The 22,065-nt window shown below is 37.8% G+C and overlaps 1 protein-coding gene across 2 annotated transcripts in view; it reads left to right on the top strand.

The window, feature by feature from the left end:
- Positions 1–21,819, top strand: part of RIC1 (RIC1 homolog, RAB6A GEF complex partner 1) — a 177,356-nt gene extending 155,537 nt beyond the window's left edge. For both annotated transcript variants that reach the window (XM_044656642.1, XM_044656637.1), the window contains 9 exons: positions 7,019–7,135; positions 8,082–8,810; positions 12,635–12,793; positions 12,905–13,041; positions 14,908–15,194; positions 15,973–16,170; positions 16,845–17,022; positions 17,395–17,583; positions 19,542–21,819. In XM_044656642.1, coding sequence (XP_044512577.1) covers positions 7,019–7,135; positions 8,082–8,810; positions 12,635–12,793; positions 12,905–13,041; positions 14,908–15,194; positions 15,973–16,170; positions 16,845–17,022; positions 17,395–17,583; positions 19,542–19,827 — 2,280 coding nt within the window. In that variant the 3' untranslated portion in view covers positions 19,828–21,819. The remainder of the gene's footprint in view (positions 1–7,018; positions 7,136–8,081; positions 8,811–12,634; positions 12,794–12,904; positions 13,042–14,907; positions 15,195–15,972; positions 16,171–16,844; positions 17,023–17,394; positions 17,584–19,541) is intronic.
- The last annotated feature ends 246 nt before the right edge of the window (positions 21,820–22,065 follow it).

Raw genomic sequence — 22,065 nt, 5'->3', positions numbered from 1 at the left:
TTATGATCTCTTTGGAATACAGACCCAGTTGTAGTATTATAGGATCAAAGAGTATATATGCAGTTTTATAGCTCTTTGGAAATAGTGGAACTTACTTTTTAGGCACTAAAATTTTCCAAACTGTAGTGTACACTTCTCTACTTTAACATATTTATTACTTATATTAAGTAGAGAAAATTTTATCATTAGATTTTTAGCTGCACAAAGTAGGGGGGGAAAGCTATTGTGATAGATAGTGGATAAGCTGTAATATTGAACCAAAAGGAGTAAATGTAGAAATGTAAGTTGAGGCTCACATAAATCTTGTCATAACTATTACAAAGTTTGTTCTTATAGTATATCAAAATCCAACCTCAGGGGGGCAGCTGGGTAGCTCAGTGGATTGAGAGCCAGGCCTAGAGACAGGAGGTCCTAGGTTCAAATCTGGCCTCAGACACTTCCCAGCTGTGTGACCTTGGGCAAGTCACTTGACCCCCATTGCCTACCCTTACCACTCTTCCACCAAGGAACTAATACACAGAAGTTAAGGGTTTAAAAATATTAAAAAAAAAAAAAATCCAACCTCAGACTAGTACTAGCTTTGTGACCTTAGATAAGTCACTTTACCTGTTTGCCTCAGTTTCTTCATATGTTAAATGGGGGCAATAATCAACCTACCTTTCTGGGTTGTTGGGAGGATCAAATGAGAGAATATTTGTAAAGCACTTGGCACAGTCCCTAACATATAATAGGTGCTTAATGAATACTTGTTCCATTTCCCTTTCCTTTCCCTTGTTATTTCTGCTCATTGATCTTGTTTTACACTACACAACAGTCATCTTCTTCCACATGACACTTGTCACATATTTGATAGCATGTATCAGAACTCCCATAGTATTTTCATGTTTGAGTTAAACATCTCCATATCCCCAAACCATCTTACATTTATTTGTTCCTCCTAAATGTGGAATCCAAAGGTCTAAAGAATTATAACTTCTCATTGTAAAATAACAAATTTGCAAAATGTCCTAAAGCAAAACCTGATATTTTGATCTATAGAGTCTTGAGAGTTTGAATTTGAGATTTTTTTTTTTTTAATAAAACCCTTACCTTCCATCTTGGAGTCAATACTTTGTATTGGCTCCAAGGCAGAAGAGTGGCAAGGGTAGGCAATGGGGGTCAAGTGACTTGCCCAGGGTCACAAAGCTGGGAAGTGTTTGAGGCCAGATTTGAACCTAGGACCTCCCATCTCTAGGCCTGACTCTCAATCCACTGAGCTACTGAGCTGCCGTGCCCCCCACCCCCAATTTGAGATTTTAAATATCTTGAATTATTGTTCTGGTTAAATATTTTTATTTTAGTTTAGTTTTACAGATTACATGTTGATATAATTAAAAATAATATTTTGACATCTATTTTCTCTTACCTATCCCCCCAAGATGGGAGGTTACATGATATGGGTTGTGCATATGTTACCATAAAATGCATATTTCCACATTCATCATCTTATGAAAAAAGACAATACATACTCTAAGGGAAAATTCATGGAAGGAATAAAATTTAAAATGGGCATGCTTCCCAAAAATAAATAAATGTGGAATCCAGAATTGAAGATGTTACTGCAGATGGGAATTAGCCAACTCTTGGAATGATTGGAACTTCTTGAACTTGGTTATATGATTTTATGAATGGAGAATAGATTTGCCTGAGCTTTTAAAACAGCCTTAAGCTTACAAGATCCAGAAGTGTGATATAGCTGCTAAAAAAGCTGGCACTATGATCACATCAGTAGAATTATTAACAGTGTCAGAGTCATGCTAAGAGTCATTCTGCTACATCCTGGGCACATATCTGGGGTACTGCATTCAGTTCTGAGAGGCACATTTCAAAGGGGAACCTAATAAGATAACTAGGAAGGCAAAGGAGTGGTTTGGAAATCATTACTTAAAAGGAGTGGGTAAAAGTATTTCAGATGTTTAACCTAAAGAAGAGAAATTTGATGGCTCTCTCAGATATCTTGCAAGACATTATAGAAGACAGACCAGTGCCGGTGTATGAAAGTTGCAAGTAGATTTCAGTCTAATGTGTAGAGCAGCTAAAAGCAAGGATTATCTGTCATGGTTATAACTTTTTATTATTGATTCATCATCATTGTGATTATCATTTTGTGATTTCATTCATTCATTTACTTTATTAATTTTGTGATTACCATTATCATGTTATGTATTGTCCTATATTACAGTGATGCTTTCGAGATGTGTGCTATTTGGCCCTACCTTCACCCTCTGATTTCTCTGCTCGGATAGTTCATGTATGAATTCTACAGGTTTTTCTCTCTTCTTTACTAATAGGGTATTAGCTATCATATCTTATTTTTGTTAGTGTGCCTGATTCTAGTGTCTCTCTTTCCTTTATTTAATTCTTTTACTCTATTATAGGAAGCCAGACCACCAAACATGTTAAGAGTTATCCTGACCCATCCTGTTTCATCAACCTATTCATCTCCTATGACTCATAGTTTTCTTTCACAACAACCTCCCAAAGGGATGGTCACATCTTAGATTTTACTTAAATAACACTATTTTCATTATGGTACTATGTCATAACAAAACTAGAAACCTCTCACCAGTAATGGACAAGGTTTCATATTGTTTTTTGTTGCCAGTACCTTCAATTACAGGTCTCACAATAGTATACTGCTGACTAAAGCAAGACAAACATAAAAAAGTAACTTAATCTGTAAACCTAGATTAAACCAAATAGGAGATAAAACTGAAGAACTACTGTAATCTGAAGAGGAAAAAATTGGAAGAACCTGAAGTCATTGAAATATTTCATTTGATAACAAAAGCAGTTCTGATACCCAAAAATGATTTTTGAAAAGTAAGTGGGCGTTTGTAGGTTGCATCCTGAAAAGCCTTTTTGAGATTAATAGTACAAATCCAACTGACTGTCCAGTTGGTCCTTTACTAAGGGAAAGTAATTCAAAAGCGTAATTACTACTATAACTTACATCATGAATGAAACTCATTCTCCCACAGTACTTGAAAGAAAATATAAAATCATTTCTGCATCAAGACATGGTGGTATAGGAGGGGTGGCTACCACCCTGCTGGAAACTATAGGAGGAAAAGTAGAGTTATCAAGGAATTTTCACAGCGACTAGAGTCAAAGATGACCATGGAAGAAACTGCATGAGAGAGTTATTGAAAGTCTACAGAAAGACATTGGAAGATTACATTACTCTACCTGACATATACAGTGCCATAGCCTGAATACTTAATTAAAGGAAACAAAAAAGAAATGTGTAGGAAGGAATATGGAAAACAAAAACATCAGAAATTCTAGTCCATCCCTCCCTGTTAACCAGCAATTTGAAAGTAAAACTCAAAAGGTCAAGTGAGAAATCATGAAAGTAATACAAGGAACAAAATTAAAATTCAGCATCAATTGGAAATTTTACTGCCATTGATTAAGAAATTAAGAAAATTAGAGATGAGAGAATCTATAAAAAACGAGGATGTGAAAAGGTTTTGGTCATCAATATGGTAAAAAAAAAAGCCAACTTTTTTTAAACTACTAGTTGGATCAAAAAATTACAGAATTCTTGTATATCATTATATAGACAGAAGAATTAAATCTCAAAAGTCATTCCTGCTTCTCTACAAAACTGAAAACTAGTGGATCCTTATAAGATCCATAATTATTGGCTCAAATGCTTTACAGAGGCACATGAACTACTAGCAAAGCACTGTACCAATTTCCTCTCAGACAGAAGCTTGTTCTCTTGATAAACATTCTTGGGTCAAAAAACTACAAGTTTTAGGGCAAGTAGACACCACCTAACCAAGCAATAATAAAGGCTAATAAAAAAAGGTTTCTGTAGGTGACAAAGAAACACACAACAAGTGGAGCTTGTGAAAATGGAGAAGGTTTTTAATGGCATTTTAGGACCATTTAGGCCAGTAGTTATAGAAGAATCCTCTTTAAGGGGCCAAAACAATGGACAGTATAGGTTATGCAAAGAAAAAAAAAGATTAAAAAAACTCAACTGTCAAGCTACAAAAAATTAGTACCTAATAAATAATAAGACTTGACCTGGTAGGTAGAATTCTACATCAAAATTTTGCTGCCATTAACAAAACATAATCTTCAAATTACAAATAAAGATTTCAAAATGCAAGCCTATAGAAAATACTTAAATCATCTTAACTTTTTGTTCAACTAAAAAGAAGCAGCTATTTTACCTTCCTGTGTAACATAGGCTATAGAACCTTAAATATAAAGGAATATTAGGATAGCAACTTCTCTCAGGAAGTCTTTTTGAAACCCACCAAAATGATAAAAAAAAATAATAGTATCTTACATTATAGAGTGCAAGTTTTGGAAAACACTTTGTAAATATTTAACTTGAGATTCAAAACAACCTTATGAAGCAGGTGATATATTATCTCCCATTTATAGACAAGAAAAACTGAGGCCCAGGCTCACGTAATTAATGTTAAAGTTAGGTTTTAAAACCATGTTTGTCAGACCCCAAGTTTAACACTTTCTCCACTACACAATTTACCTAAACCATAATTATGCCACCTCCATGAGCTTAAACTAGGAATTTTTTTTGCTCTGCTAAATTGGCTATCCATCTCTTTTTCCTCTTTATTTTTCCAAAACCAATTCATCATTCTCACCACTTCCTCCAGGTTCTCTTGTAATCCCTATTCATTACCCATGCTCTGACCTTACTATCTTAATTTTGTTCCCATAGTTTGACCAGTGCAACTTAAGCCTAATATCATATTAGCTTTTTTTGGCTGCCACCCCACACTGTTATCCTTTGAGGATTGAATGAAGTATGTTACAAACCTTAAAGCACTATATCATTGCTAGCTATTAGTCATAATTAGTAGCTTTCAGTCTGCTAAAAGAAATCCTTAAGCCTTTTATAAATAAATTATTGTTCTGCCATATCTACTAATAATAGTAACAATAATTTATAGCATTTATACATTTTAAGGTTGCAAAATACTTTATTTAGGTTGTCATTTGATCCCCACAACAACTCTGTGAGGTAAATGCTCTTATCTCTGTTTTACAGATGAGAAAACTGAGATTCAGAAAGACTGTGATTTGCCCAGAACCACAGTTAGTGAGTCTTTGAGACAAGATTTGGATTTGGTTTCCTGACTCGAAGACCTTTGATCAAAGTTCATTTTGTTAGAATAGGCACACCATTCCAATCTATCAAGATCTTTTGTCCTCTGACAGAAGAAAATCTAGCACAAATCCCAAAAGTCACTGGAACAGTCTCCTCATTTTAATACCTATTATTAGGGAAAGTTACTCTCCCTCAAACTGGTTCATAATCATGTGAACTCTGCAACACTGTCTTCTCCCTCCCTCTCTCCCACTCACAAGTAAATTGCTAAATGGATCTAGCTATTCACCTGATATTTATATATAACACATATACGCGCATGCACGTGCGCGTGTGCGTGTGTGTGTGTGTGTGTGTGAGAGAGAGAGAGAGAGAGAGAGAGAGGAGAGACAGATCATTTTCCCAGATTCTTAAGCAATTACCAGAAAATCAACAGAAAGAGCTTATAATTAAATGAAAACAAGTCTTTCATCACTTCCCATTTCTTCTATTTTTTTTCTTTACTAGGCCTGATCTATTACTTCTGGGTTGTGAAAAGTGTTTATCAAATATTCAGTTCAGCAAGATTAAGTACCAACTGTGTACACAAAATTTAAGTATGGCATAGGACGGGAATATCTAACAAAGAGAAGGGCAAGAATGAAAAAATAAGAATAACTGAGAGTGCATTCACCTTTTCACCTTGAGGGGGAGGGACCTTCAGGGGAGGCCCTTTGGAAGAAGTAGCATCTGAATTGGGCCCTAAAGACAGGTACTTCAACAGGTATAGGTAAGTGGGATTGGCGAGGAGGATGGCATGAGCAAAGGCCTGGATAGAGGAGAAGCGGTAGAAAGAGCTTTGCCGTCATATAGAATGATAGAACTGGCCAAATAGGCTAAAGAGGAGATGTCAGACATATAACCTGTAGGTCACACGCAGTCCACAACACTCCTAAGTGTAGCCTGAACCGGTAGGGGTACGTCCGTGTGGGTGTCAGTGTCACAAGGATGCTACATTAGTCCAAGTGAAAAGGCCTAAACAAGACTAGAAACACTAGAAATGGAAGGTTACTAAAGCATCGAAGTGGTAGGATTTGTCAGCTGATTAGATCTATGGTATAAGAAGAGTCAGAGATGCTACAAAGTTCTGAAACTTCAAGAATGATACTGTTATTAACAGAAATAGATAAGCTTGGAGGAAGAACAGGTTTATCAAGGAAGATGACAAATGCTTTATGAAGATGATTTGAGGTGCTCTGGGAATATACAGGTAGCAGTGTCCAGCAGACAATTGGAAACATACAGACTCTCAGCTCTGGAGAGGACTTAGAAGCAGAAATGGAAACTCAGCAATGTGTACAAATGTGAAAATTGATCTATGAGAAAAATATCACTTTAGGATAAAAGTATAAAGAAAAAAAAAGAGAGCCAAGAACAGTAAAATACAAACCAGGGAAGAAAAATCGACATAGGTTGGAAGAGATAACAAGAGAGAGCAATTTCATAGAAACCAGTAAAGGAAGACCATAGCAAAGAAAAAGAGTTGGTCATTCAATAATATCTTAGTACGGAGAAACAAATTGGGTAATGAAGAGATTCACCACAAATTCAGTTATAATATGAATTGTTTTGTTAACTTGTTGTAACATGTGCATAGTTAACTTGTGTCGTGTGCATTAGTTTTATCTCATTGTTTAGTAAAACGCTTCAATGGCAAATGCCCAGCAAAAGTGTTCGAAACCTGAGTAAACAGTTGTTCATTGTCAGCTTCAAATATGAAAATCTGTACTTTTAGTTAAAATTTTAAACTAAAAAAAAATTATGCATAATGCTCTAGAATGGATGGTAAACTTGAGGAGACTTCTTAAACATAATGACAAAAACACGTTAATTTTTCTTCCTCAGGCCTGTGATGCAGAAAGCATCATGCTAAATTTGGCAGGACAGCTCATCATGATGCAGAGGGATCGCTCTGGCCCTCAAATCCGGGAGAAGGACAATAGCCCCAACCAAAGGAAACTTGTGAGTAAAATAAAGAACTCTTTGTAAGAGTTAAAGGAAATGTGCAAAAGAATGAAGGAACCAAAGAGAAGTGTGGTATAATTTTTTTTAAAAGCCATTGTAGTTTGGGACCAGAATACCTGATTCATATTCTGATTCTGCTACTTCGACCTAGAGCAAGTCATTTAACTTATAGACCTCACTTTTCTCCTCTCTAAAGTGAAGGTGTTGAACTATATGCCCCAATATCTGTGACTTCTAAGATTCCCTGAATTCTGTCACCTTACCAACATTTCCTCTGTTAACTAAGTTATCTTCAATTTTCCAGCCTAGAGAGTGACAGTTTTTGAGTGTTAGAAGACGGTGAGTTTTGTAATTCCTTAATCTATAACAATGGTTCCCATACTTTTTTGGCCTACTGCCCCCTTTACAGAAAAAATATTACTTAGCCCCCCGGAAATTAATTTTTTTAACTCTTAATAGCAATTAATAGGAAAGATAAATGCACCTGTGGCCATTACCGCTCTTCTGGATTGCTGTAGCACCATAGTGCCCACTTTGGGAATCACTGATCTATGTCCTGAGCTTCCAAAGCTTTGATGGTTCAGATCATTTCTGACTAAAAGTTATCCATGTTCAAGTGGAAAAGGAGAAGTGGCTAGGGAGAGAAAATTGATGGTCAACAGACACAGCCAGTATCAATTGAGAAACCTTTCAAGTGTCTTTAAAAGTGGTTTTTAACTTTTTAAACTTAACCTGCCAGTTAAATGATAAGTATTTTCAAATAGTGGAATGAATACTAGCCCTGAGATTATACTGTATTCTTAACATTTCATAGTAGGTTGCCATGCTGTACTTGAAACAAGAGAACATGACTTTTTTTAAATTAGTGGCAAAAGGCAAAATAGTCAATTTGCATTTTTAAAATATTAATAAAAGCTGATATTTTACATTTCTCATTCTCCAGCTGCCATTCTGTCCTCCTGTTGTACTAGCCCAGTCTGTTGAAAATGTCTGGACAACCTGTCGAGCCAATAAACAGAAACGCCATCTCCTAGAGGCACTCTGGCTGAGCTGTGGTGGGGCAGGAATGAAAGTATGGCTTCCTCTTTTTCCTCGAGATCATCGAAAACCACATTCCTTTCTGTCTCGACGAATCATGCTTCCTTTCCACATCAACATTTACCCCTTGGCTGTTCTGTTTGAAGATGCATTGGTCCTTGGTGCTGTCAATGACACTTTGCTCTATGACTGTTTATATACCCGTGGCAATGCTAAGGAACAGTTGGAGGTACTTTTTCCTTTCTGTGTTGTGGAAAGGACCTCCCAGATCTACCTCCATCACATTCTGCGCCAGCTTTTGGTCAGGAACCTTGGTGAACAAGCCTTGCTTTTGGCCCAGTCTTGTGCCGCTTTACCTTACTTCCCTCACGTGCTGGAATTGATGCTCCATGAAGTGTTGGAAGAAGAAGCTACCTCACGGGAGCCTATTCCCGACCCTTTGCTTCCCACTGTAGCAAAGTTCATCACTGAGTTCCCCCTCTTCCTGCAGACAGTTGTTCACTGTGCCAGGAAGACTGAGTATGCCCTATGGAATTATCTTTTTGCAGCTGTTGGGAACCCGAAGGATTTATTTGAGGAATGTTTGATGGCACAGGATTTGGACACAGCGGCATCATACCTAATTATCTTACAGGTAACAGTATTTTCTAAAGTCATTGCAAGAATCAACATGCACAAAGTTTGGGCACAGAGTTTAAGATATAGTCACACCTGTTACAATTATAATAGTGCTTTAACTGAAAAGAACACCAGTGTCATTTGAGGGTGTGAACAATGTGTTTGAGTGTTGCAAAGCAATTTCACTGGGGTTTTCAACCCCTTTTTACAGCACTAATACAGTAAAGTAATGGGCAGAAAGAATACTATTTTGCAAAATAACAGTGGTTATAGCGGAGCTTCCCCAATTACAAGATTCAATATTATTTCAAACTAAAATGGTCTAAATTTTAGAAGAAAGGTTAGAATAGGTGACCTTTAAAGTTCTTTACAACTCCAAGATTCTCTAATTCTAAGGTAGTTTTGCCTTCTTAACTGACGATAGGTACACCATATATTTGGCTATCTATAATAAACAAGGCCTGTGGTATACCTGGGAGATAAACCATGGAAGCTCAAACCCATGATTTTAGTTATATAGAATAAACGTGAAAACAATCCTGGCAAATGCTCGTGTGGGTTGACAAGTTTCATCTCTAGCAGCACAATATGAATGACCCTAGCCATCTCTCAATTATGGCCCCAGTTCTGAAAAAGCTACACAATACAGCCAGAGTCCTATTCCATTATTGCTACTGGTGTATCTAAGTGACTCAGTTGCTAAGAACATCAAAGAAGGAGGGGAAGTGTCTGGGGAAAGTGGTAGCTCACGTCCCTGAATGCTCCTAGTTCAAAACCAGTGTGCAACTATAAGCTTTTTAGCTGAAGAAATTTTAATATGTGAGCTGGCATTACAGGAGATGCTGGCACCAAACTTGTTCTCCAATGAAAAGAATCCTGGTGGAATGGATAGAAAGCTGGCCTTGTAGTTAGGAAGGTGAGAGCTCTAGCCTGCCTTTGCTACATATTGTGTGTGTGACCCAGGGCAAGGGATTTATTTACCTCTTGGCTTCTGCACAGCCTGTCTTAGACTGTGAGCTGCTGAAGGTGTGCCTTTGGTATAAACCCATGGTCCAGATGCAGTAAAAAAAATAACAGGGGGCAGCTGGGTAGCTCAGTGGATTGAGAGCCAGACCCAAAGAGGGAAGGTTCTGGGTTCAAATCTGGCCTCAGACACTTCTCAGCTGTATGACCCTGGGCAAGTCACTTAACCCCCATTGCCTAGCCCTTACCACTCTTCTGCCTTAGAACCAATAGACAGCATTGATTCTAAGATGGAAGGTAAAGGGTTAAAAAAAATAAATAGAAATTTAGAAAAAACAACAACTTAAAAAAAATAACAATTGCTTCTCCGCATAGTGCTTAATAGGTAACAAAGAACTTTTGACATTGTAAGATATAGGTATTAGGATCCTTATTTTAGAGATGAAAGAAACTGAAGTGTTTTAAAATGTTAAGTCAGTCTTCCCCAGAGTGGGAAGCCTCAGGTCTTCTAGCTACAAAGGCCCTTGGTCTTTTCCACTTCATCTCCCAAGTACCATATAATGACCTATATAATTGTCATGATCTTCTCTATAACCTTATCCCTCTACCCCACCTAAAAATTATAGGGCTTTTTATATTACTAAGAATGTAATGTAGTGTTTGGCCAAAGATTCCACTCAGTTCTGCCTTGAAACCTGTTCTCCAGATATCTTCTACTGTGAGGGGAAAAAATTGTCCTCTTGAAGATCTGGGCAACAATGAAATCCCACATCATTTGACTACTGCAAGATGTTATGTCAGAAGCAAGATCCCAAAGGGAATGCTAACCTTTCCAAACACTGGTGTAACCAGAGAAAAGAGAATTACATTTTAAATAAAAAGGAGATAAAAGTTAAAACATGGTATAGTGAAAAGAACACTGACCTGGAATTGGGAACTGAACTCTAACTTGATTTCATTATTTGCTTAATCACTCAACCACTCTGGGCATCCGATTCATCATGTATAAAATGAAGGGTCGGCCCTCAGACTTTCTGGTCCCAGTACCCTTTGCACCCCCCCAAAAAAAGAACATTTGTTTACATGGGGTTTATATGTGTCGTGTGTTCACTGTTTTACAAATTAATTCTTAGTATATTCTGAAAAGTCTTTACTTCACTGACCCTTTTAGTCTCAGAGACCTCTTGGGATCTTCTTTAGACCATACTTTAAGAACCGCTGGAATAGAACATCTCTGATCCCTTCTAGCTGCTGATCCCAAGTTAGCTACCTTATGATAAATCTGTCATTCATTCTAAGTTCTTCAGCCACCTATCAGAATTTGGGTCGTTGGTCTTTCTGTAATAGACTTTGAAACATTAATGAGCATTTATTAAGCAATTACTGTGTCAGGCATTGTGCTAAATGCTGAAGATACAGTGAAAGGCAAAAACTGTATCTGCCCTCAAGGAGCTCACATTCTGGTGGGGGAAAACAATATACAAATAACTAACCAGGATATATAGTATAAATGGGAGGTGATATCAGAAGAAAGCAGATAGGGGGTCCAGGAAAGGCCTCCAACAGAAGGTGGTATTTGAGCCAAGTCTTAAAGAGAGCTAAGGAAACCAGGACATGGAGATAAAGAGGGATCTCATTGCAGTCCTAGGAAATAGTTGGACATGGAAGCACAGGGATGTACAGGATATTATAATAGAGTAAGTAGGCTGGTGTAGCCAGGTTCTAGAATGCATTAAAGAGTAAAGTGTAAGAAGACAAGAAGACAGGAAGGTAGGAAGGGTCCAGATTAGTAAGCAGTTTAAGTGCCAGATGACTTTGTATTTGAACCTGGAGGTAATAAGGATCCATTACATTTGAGCACATGGATGACAGAGTCAGACCTGTGCTTTAGAAAAATCACTTTAGCTCCTGAATGTCAGCTATATTGGAGTGAGAGACCTAACTTAGGGAAGGGACATCATTTAAAAAGGAACTGCAGAATGAATGGAGAGTACATGTATACTAGAAATGTACTCAAAGTAGAAACAAAGTTTGCCAACAGGTTGGAGAGATAAAGCTATATGGAGGAGTCTAAAATGATTGAAATTAAATTTGATCTCTTGGCACCTTACAAGAAGGAGGTGAGCAAAGTCAGGGTTTAAACTTATTAGGTACTTATATAATAATTGAGGATGTATGCATGTAAACAATAAATATATTGATTCACTACTTCCAAATATCAGTTATTTCATAGAAACTATGGAAAGCTACTAGATTATCCTTACACTAGCAATATAAGGTTTTATGATATTATTTTTATTCTACTTACACCAGTAGATTAATTTTCTCACCTTCTCATAAGATTAAGTAGTTTTTACTATTTATAGATTTTAATTTTAACCCCACTAAGAAACCAGCCATCTAGAACTGCTTATTCTAGGTTTGGGGAATCTTGGGGGGGGGGAGGCCAGTCACATTGGATGTTCCTCCAGTGGTATATATGACAATCCATCTATGACTTTCTGAGTTTTTCTGAGATCCTTGTACTCCCATAAGTCTTCTACAGTAGCTCTACCTGGCACCCAAGAAGCTTTACTTTGGTCTTTTGATATTCTTTTGGAACCAGTTCAGCACCCATGTTCTTCTTTATCCTTAGCCCATGCTCTCACTACATGACCAACTTGCCTCCTTTTCTGATTATAGATTCTTTGATCACTTTTAATGTGTGGCATTGTTTATAATATGCTCTAATCTACTTACACCCACAGTGGATTTCCATTGTCCTTTTTGTCATCCACTATTATGACTGATTGGTGATGGGGGAGTAATTTTCAAAAAGCAGTGGTATCTGAGTGACCCTATTTTTATTTTCTTTTGGGCCACCATTGTTGCTTCTAGAATATGGAAGTCCCAACAGTGAGCAGACAGCATGCCACTCTACTCTTCAACACTGCTTTGGAGCAAGGAAAGTGGGACCTCTGTCGACATATGATTCGATTTCTTAAAGCCATTGGCTCTGGAGAATCTGAGACACCTCCACCAACACCTACTACTCAGGTTTGAAAGCAAAATGGTACCATTTCAGATCACCCATTAGCACTTGGCTTTTATTGATTGGCATCGCCTCTTACAAGCTCATTTTCTTTGTCCTGTGGACATTTCCATTAGGAACCCAGTTCAAGTGGTGGATTTGAGTTCTTCAGGAACCGAAGCATCAGTTTATCACAGTCAACTGAAACTTTGCCTGCAAGCAAATTGAACTTGCAAAAAACCCTCAGTATGCCCTCTGGTCCTTCTGGGAAGAGGTAAGAGGAAGAGGGGAGTCAACAGAAGTGAAGAATTAGAAAGAAAAAGGAAATTAATAAAAGCATCCATTAAGTCCCTATTATGTGTCAGGCTCCTTGCTAACGACTTTACAAATATTATGTGATCTTCCCTTCCAAGAAGCTTGTGAGGTAGGTGCTGTTATCCCTGTTTTACAGTCAAAGAAACTGAGGCAGACAGGTTAAGTGACTTGGCCAAGGCCCCATAGCTAAGTAAATATCTGGGGCCCAATTCGAAGTCAGGTTTTCCTGACTCCAGGCCTAGAGTTCCATTCATTGTGACACCTTATTGCTTCTAATGAAAATATTTTACTGTTTATTACCCAGTAATCCTATGCAGCTATCTTTATATATGGTAGGGAGGTGCCTCTATGGATTTTGATAACTAAATATCACCTGAGGATTTTTCATTTCCTTATTCCAGATGCCCTCTAAAGTAAAATAGTTAGACTTCCTTTCCCTTTTTCCCCATTTTCCTCCTTCCTTATCTGGTATCTTTGCCCCTTAACACTCCTCAGCTAACTCCTTGAGTAGTCCTGTTTGCTAAAAAATGAGAAGAGCAAGTGAGAAAACAGAATTAAAAGTTGTGCTGGTGATGGTGATTATTTTTCTTTGGAGGGAGAAAGTGTGGTTAGAAAGAAAATGGATTGTTAAAATGGACAAATAATCTCTATTCTTTTCTCTTGGCAAGTAGTTTTACTGCCCCCCACCCCACAAAAAAAGCTTCTTTATACTTTTGATTGCTCAGGATCCTCAGGAGGAGGAAATTATCACCTTCCCCTTCTCCTCAATGGAGAAACAGGAAGCATAGAGAGCCCCCAAACTAGATCTGAACAGTGTTCCCAAATTATCAGGCCATCCTTTACAGTTCACTCTGTGGAGTCCACAATTCTGTTTTCTGTATCATGTAGTCTTTTGATGATCTTTTTTCCCTTAATCTTATTAAAACCTTTTCAAATCCTCCTACCTTTAATATGTTTTTTGTGTTTACAAGTAGCATCTCACCTTTACACATAGGAAACATGGGATTTGTTTCCGTTTTTTCTAAAAAGTAAGAAATAGCATAGAGAAAAGAAAGCTGGTCTCGGGTCAAAAGACCAGAGTTTGAATTCCCAGATGTGTTACTAACCTGTGGGATTCTGGACAGGTCTGGTTTATTGGGGCCTTGATGACTTCTAAGACCTCTTCCAACTCTCCAGTAACTTTATCTGTATAGTGCCTGGTCCATAGTAAGACCAAAAAAATTGACATCTATTGTCAAATATTAGTTCTTTGTAAATAATAGCTTTATAGCTCCTGATGCTAAATCTATGGCTGTCTTTCCCATATTTTGACCCCAGTGTGTCATTGTCTATTGTTGTCTTTCTCTTTTTCATCTGTAAGTGGCCTCTAAACTTTGTTTTGACATTTATTCTGAACTTAAAGAATACAGTAATGCTAATGTCAGAGGTCAAATTATCATCTGTGGCCAAAGTGTCATCCAGCCTCCTAAGTGATGTGTGGAATCAGGAAGGAGGATCTAGCAGAGTCGGTACCTTGGACTGTGTCGTGTGGTACACACTGGCAATCCTAGCTGTTGGACAGGCAAAGGCTAGCAGAGTCAGGGAGAAATGGGGCCCTGGTTGGAAAATGGAGGTCAGTGGAGTCAGACCTAGGAGCAGCACATGGGCAGCCTGGATGAGATGGAAAGAGCCAGCCTCTAAAACAGGCAGACGCACAAGAAGTTCATTACCTGTCGGACTAGTTCTGATGCTGAGCCACTGAGGAAATCATTGACCTCCGTGTCTTGGACTTCCGCCAAAGCCTCCTGTAAAATGGTGCTACACTTTCTTCTCTCTCCATCTTCAGGTGGAGCAAAGACAGTGACTCTGCCGAAAATATGTACATTGACATGATGCTCTGGAGGCACGCGCGACGCCTCTTGGAAGAAGTGCGGCTGAAAGACCTCGGCTGCTTTGCCGCCCAGTTGGGCTTCGAGCTCATCGGCTGGCTGTGCAAGGAGCGCACCAGGGCTGCTCGGGTGGAGGATTTTGTCGTTGCCCTGAAGAGACTCCACAAAGATTTCCTGTGGCCATTTCCAGTCATCCCCATTTCTTCTATCAGTTCACCATTCAAGAACGGAAAATACCGAATAGGTAACAGCGGCTTCTTGTACCACAAACATGGGGCTGCTGGTGGATGTCTGGGAAGATTTGTTCACTGAGTCCTCCTTGGCTGAGCTCTGATAAGATGGGAAATCGCTTTTAGGCCTATTTTACAGACACCATGTAGGGGCGACCGTGCCGCCCCCACGACGTGTCTGCCTTAGAGGTCACACGCGACCACCAGTTACCGCCTCGCCTCCCTGTACCATGTCCTGTAAGTGTAGAGAACTCGGCACCCGGTGCTGTCCGCGGTTGGGCATTCAGGGTCGTCCGTGAGGAGCAAAGTCTGTAGTCTGACATCCACAGCCTGATAGGAGCGTCCGAGAGGGCGAAAATACTGGGGGGAATTTTGAGGAGGAATTACATTAGGGGGCAGCAATAGTACTTCCACCTGCCAGTTGTTGATTCAGACTTGCGTTATATAAAGCAAGAACTATATGTAGTCTTTTGCTTATTTTGATTGATGACATATACGGTCTGATATTTTGGTCACGGTCATTGTTAATACTCCCTGGTATGGCCTTAATAAAAATTAAATTAACTTTTTTTTGTGAGGTGTCAGGCTGGTTTTGGGAGGAGGGGGGTGGGGATCAGATCTTTTATGTGGACCTTTGCATACAAGTTTGCCTGTTCAACAAAACTCGTGTGTGAGGCATTATAAGGTGTTGGGAAGGAATTAAAAGAGTAACTCTTTATAATTATATACTAGCATCTAAATATTTGTTCTGGAAGAAAGCAGTGTGAATCCTTTTTCATTGTCTCTATGCAGGTGGGGGAGAACCATTATTAAAGTCTCAGTCAGCTGACCCTTTTTTAAACCTTGAAACGGATGTTGGAGTGCCGGCTGCCCCCCCAAGAAGTCAGAGTTGGCTCGGCAGCATTGGTTCCACGCACCAAGAGATAGATACAGCATCATCCCATGGACCACAAACACAAGATGCCTTCCTGTCACCTTTATTAAATAAAGGTATACATCATTTTACAATCATCATTGCCATATGATAAAAAAGTAGATTTTTAGGAACCATGAAAATAGGTTTATAATTTGGATTTTTGATAGGAGGACTGACTTACCTATAAGCTTGTGAAAACATGTTTAGGTGACATTTCCAAACAAGCAATATTAATCAGACAAATGCATTGATATTGGCTCTTCTCTAGTATTTTCAATGAAAATGCTCTTTATACAGCCTAGAAAGTGGATGTAGGAAATGTTAAAGAACAGAAATCATGATTATACCGGAATTCAGAAACTTAAGTATTATTGGTACATACCAGTGTCTTCACTATGAATAACATTAGTTACTTTTGTCCATTTTTTTCTGTATTACACAAAGGTGAGTAAGCTCAAGCCCTAGGCAGTTTCAAAACAATTTACATAAGCATAGAGACACTTGGGCTTAACTAGCTGTCACAAAAGTAAATGATTATACTTGTACCACCTACTTCAGTGTTAGTGTATAGAAAGTAAACTTTAAAAATACTATAGAAATAAAAACTATTCTTTATTGCCTTGGTTTTCAGTCTGTCAGTGTTTGAGAGAATTCATTTTCCATCAAGTAATTTTATATCAGTTTCAAGATTTTTGAAGTGTCATCTTAGTGGGACTAGCAGAAAACTATATTGTAAATTCCTTACTAGGGGATGAATGCAGTATTGGTTCGGCCACAGACCTGACTGAAACCAGCTCAATAGTGGACGGTGACTGGATGATGGTGGATGAAAATTTCTCTACTCTAAGTTTAACACAATCCGAGCTAGAACACATCTCTATGGAGTTGGCCAGTAAAGGACCACATAAATCCCAGGTGCAGCTCCGGTGAGTCTTATGTAGTTAGAATTTTGTACCCCAGGGCTACGTTCCCCAGAACTCCTTTCCTCTCATGCTTACGTGTAGCGACGACCGAGGGGTCTTTTACTGCTAACGTGGCTGGGAAAACACTTTTTCTCTCTCTCTCACTTTACTTCCCTTTACCTTGAATTATTATTATTAATAAATCTTATAAAATAATACTTGGAGTACTTGGATATTTAATTATAGTCTTACAGTCTCATATTTAAGAGCAGAGAAATTTTTTAAAGAAGCATATTGTTAACAATAGATAAAAATGAGTAGCTCTTTCCCTGGTGTCATTTGTTTTTCACTGTTTGTAGACCCTCCCTGCTATAATACACTTTTAATTTTGTACAGGTATTTGCTACATATCTTCATGGAAGCAGGATGTCTGGACTGGTGTATCGTTATAGGCCTTATTCTTCGAGAACCTTCTATAATTAATCAGGTGTTTGGTCTGATGCAATCTTCAGAAGTAGATGGAGAGATGTTACAGAACATAAAAACTGGGCTACATGCTATAGATAGATGGGCTTCAACAGATTGGTAAGTGACAGCTTCCACTGGGCTTTCTTGTCTATGAAATCTCTTAAGACAATTCTTAGCTATTTTTCTAGTTCTGTTATTTTATTTTATTGTAAAAGCTAATTATAGCTCCATTTTCTTTCTTTTTTTTTTTTTTAAATATAGCATCTCTCTGACATTAGATAGGGGAAATCTTTATCCTGAAGAACTGACACTGAATTCTTGTTAATGTATTTTGCTTTGTTTATTTTTAAATAGAGAATCTTAAGAGCTATAGTTACATTTCATGAAAAGAAACTAAAATCAAGAACTTATATTTTTAAAAGGTGGGGAAATTATCCCAGGTGAAGCGTTTCATAGCAATTAATCATAAATTCAATTTTTGGTTAGCATTACTACCAGCAGTTTTTAGAGAGTGTAAAGAACTGGGGCATATCATATAAAGCTGTGGAGAGATGGACCACTATTCATTTTTAGATATATTTTTATTTATTTTGTTAAATAGTTGCAAATTGCATGTCAAAAAATTAACTTTTATTTTTTTTAAAATGTTGACTTCCAAATTCCTGCCCCATCCCATCCTTGAGAAGGAGTATTTTATAATGTGAATTATATATGTGTGAAGTCATGCAAGACATTTCCATATTAGGAAATTGGAAAAGAAAACACAGACCAAAAAAAGAAAAATATCAAGAAAGTTAAAAAAGTTTGCTTCACTCCGTACTCAGTCCCTCAGCACATATTCTGGAGGCACATAGCATTTTTCATGTCTTTTGGCATTGACTTGAGCAGACCAGCTGAGTTTTTCACAGTTGGTTGTCATCACCCTATTGCTGTGTATGTGTACATTGTTCTCTTGGTTCTGCTCACTTCACTTTGTATCAGTTCATAGAAGTCTTCCCAGGTTTGTCTGAAACTTTATCTGCTCATCATTTCTTATAGCAGAGTAATATTCTATTACAGTCACATACCACAGCTTGTTCAGCCATTCCCAGACCGGATAGCCATCCCCTCAATTTCTGGTTCTTTGTCAGCACAAAAAGAGCTGCTATACATGTTTTTTGTACATATTAGGCCCTTTCCCCCCTTTTCTTTGTTCTCTTTGAATGGAGTCAAAAGATATGGAAAGTTTCATAGCCCTTTGTGATTAGTTCCAAATGTGTTCTCCAGCATGGCTTGGATAACAGTACATGACTGTCCTTATTCTTCCACCTGCCTTCCATCGTCTTCCTTTTCTGTAATGTTGCCTGACAAGTGTGAGGTGGTACTTCAGGGTTGTTTTAATGTGCATTTCTCTAATCAGTAGTAATTTAGAGTATTTTTCATGTGACTACTCTTGTTCATATCCTTTGATCATTTATCAACTAGAACCACTACTAGCAAAATTAATCTCAATTCAACAAACATTTTTTAAATGTCTACATGTTCAGGCTATTATGTTAGAAATATAGTGCTATTCTGAGGGACTTATGAGAAAGAACACTATCCACATTCAGAGAAAGAACTGTGGGAATAGAAACACAAAAGGAAAACAACTGCTTGATCACATGGGTTGATGGGGATATGATTGGGGATGTAGACTCTACGATCACCCTAGTGCAAATATGAATAATATAGAAATAGGTCTTGATCAATGACACATGTAAAACCCAGTGGAATTGTGTGTTGGCTATGGGGAATGGGGGGAAGATCATGAATCATGTAACCATGGAAAATTTTTCATAATTAATAAAATAAAAAGAAATTAAAAAAAAGAAATAGAGAACTTTCTCTGAAGGAGCTTACCATCTAATGAGGAAGGAAATACGAGTACAGAAGTAACTGACACAAGACTGTGAAGTGCACACTCACACTTCTTTATTTCAGAAGACAAAGAAGTTGTATTTATAGGAGCCTTGTGATGTGGCACCATATTAATTATCCGTACTAATCATTTTAATATTAGCAGACCAATATTGAATTTCTTTGTCTCCCTTTAGCCCTGGATACAAGCCATTTTTAAATATCATTAAGCCACAATTCCAGAGACTGAGCGACATCACAGAAGAGCAGATCCAGCCTGAAGCCTTTCAGCCAGTGAGCAAGACTCCCGAACAGGCTGCCAGCCCCAGAGCCGAGGAGAGCAGAAACTCTGCTTGCCACAGCAGCAGCCCTTCAGGTGAGGCTGGCAGCAGCAGCACTGCAAGCTGGACTGAAGGCACCATGGCTGGATCCCCAGAAGAAGAATCTTTTCAGGATGGGACCTACGACTGTACGGTCTCCTAACAGAAGTGGTTTTCTGTCACCGCAGGCAGTATTAGCAGAGTGCGACTGAGTACACTGTGAACAAGACAGATGCTTTAAAGGGGAGAAATCTATTCAAACTACTTTTTTAACTGACTTTTCCCTCCCTCAAAGAAATTTGTTTGAATCCATAAACAAAATGATTTCAAATAAATGTTCTTTCATTTAAAAAAAAGGCTTTTTTTAAGCTGCAAAAGTAATAAAGATTATTGTACAGATGTACATGAGAATACCTGGTTTTATTTTTAAGGATTTAGAACTATCAATAATAAACCCTTAGGTGGTTCTCCATCAGCCTAAACTTTTTCCTGCTGTTCTTACAGCAAGTGGTTGTTTCCACAACCATTCACAGTGCACAGTGTGATCCATTAACACTGGCTGCTGTGAATTTAGCTACCTGATACACTTTGTGTAGGACCCTACACACAAGTGAATTATGTACCAGAGCTCATGGAGACACCACAAAGGACTTGGCCGAGTATACTAAGTTCCTTCTTAAGTTTTATTCCTGTTTTACCTAGCTGTAGGCTGATGAACCCCAGTTCCTCTAAAGGGTACTCACTCATGAATTATGCTGTGGGGATACCACAAAAATATTTTGTACTAAAAAAAGTGTATCTTTGTGTGAATAATCCTTATTTGTAAATATTCTCAAAGGAGCTGCTTCTCTCTCTGCTTGAGGCTTTGTATCATAGTTTGTAAAGTATTACATTACTCTGTACCCATGACATGCAGGAAGGGCACCTTGCTTTGGAGTAAACAGCCTCTCTCCAACGGACGTGGCATAAGAGACGTAGTCTCATACCTTGATCATGGAGCCAGTGAGGAAAGGCTTTATGCAAATTCATGGAGGGTCTTATTTATTGCTTTTGTAAATGGATTAAAATGAATTTTTTTTGTAAATACAATTGCTAATCCTGTATCATAGCTACTTAGCACCAGTAATGTAAACAACGCTTGCTTCACTGTCACTTTACAAGCATTTTATAATGTATTTCAGGATAAGAAATCAATTTTTTTTTATATAATGCTATGGAAACATGTCTACATAATTATTAGTTGCTTTATGGTACTTTCATCCCAGCCTATATCTATCACAATGTACGTAATACTAATTATCTTACAACAGTATTAACTTAGATAGCTTGTTTGTACTGTGCAATTTGAACAGAGGAATGCAACATTATTTTATAAAGCAAGAAACAAAAAACCCCATTTATTTTTGTAATGACAATATTTGATTGATGTGGACCAAATTCCTTCCACCCTGTAAGACACTCTTCTTGTAGTGTGGTTATAAGCATCCATCTTACTCTCAGAAATAGAGCTCTTAGAGCAAAAGCAAACTAGCAAGGTTAGGTTTTCTTGTAGTTTTTTCTTAAGGGGAAAGCTGAAGACCATTTAGGAGCCTTTTAGCTGAAAACATCAAACATATTTGAAATTATTTTAGAGTTCAGTAATTTGCTGTTGCTTTACTTTTTATATCACAAGTGCAATAATATTAAATAATAAAATTCCTGGCTGGGTGGTATTTAAGTGATTTATTGGTCCTTGGGTCCTGTGGTGCTAGTTTTGAGTTTCAAATATCTTTCATATTTTTCTCTACCCTCATAGGCAGGCAGAACCTTGCATGTGAGTGACAAAATAAGTATTTAAAACCTTTTTAAAAAATAATTCAGTTTTGCTACAAAGGGCAACTTACTGTCTGGGATGGAAGAGCTGGGCATCACAACACATCCCATGAAAGCAAATACAATCCGTATTCCATGAAAAGGGTCTTTCCCTGGGAAAAAGATGAGCGTAACAATTCATAGAACTTTTCAGCTCATGTGTTTTTTTGGAATGTGCAATAACTGAAGCCCCACGTCTCTACATAGTAAAAGATGCAAATTTCTTACTGATGAATTATAATTAGGAGGCCTTGAAGAAAAGATTCTGCAAAGTTTACAGGTTTATTTTCTCTCTCCAGTAATAAATTTGTTATATATACTTTAATAAAAAAATTTAAATTATCCTTTTGACTGACTTATTGTACAGAAAACAGACCCACTGTTTAAGCCACATCTTATGTTGTCATTTGTCCACTCCTAAGATGACAGATATACAGCCTATCAAAAAAAAGACAAAGTAATTGAGATAAAATTCATTCTTAAATTAGAATTTCCTTAATGTGTATTTTCTAATGGGCATACTTAACAAAAACAAAACCATCCTGGGAAC

The sequence above is a fragment of the Gracilinanus agilis genome, chromosome 1, assembly GCF_016433145.1.
Source record: "Gracilinanus agilis isolate LMUSP501 chromosome 1, AgileGrace, whole genome shotgun sequence".
Classification (NCBI taxonomy): Eukaryota; Metazoa; Chordata; class Mammalia; order Didelphimorphia; family Didelphidae; genus Gracilinanus; species Gracilinanus agilis.
This window is presented reverse-complemented; position numbering and strand designations above follow the sequence as displayed.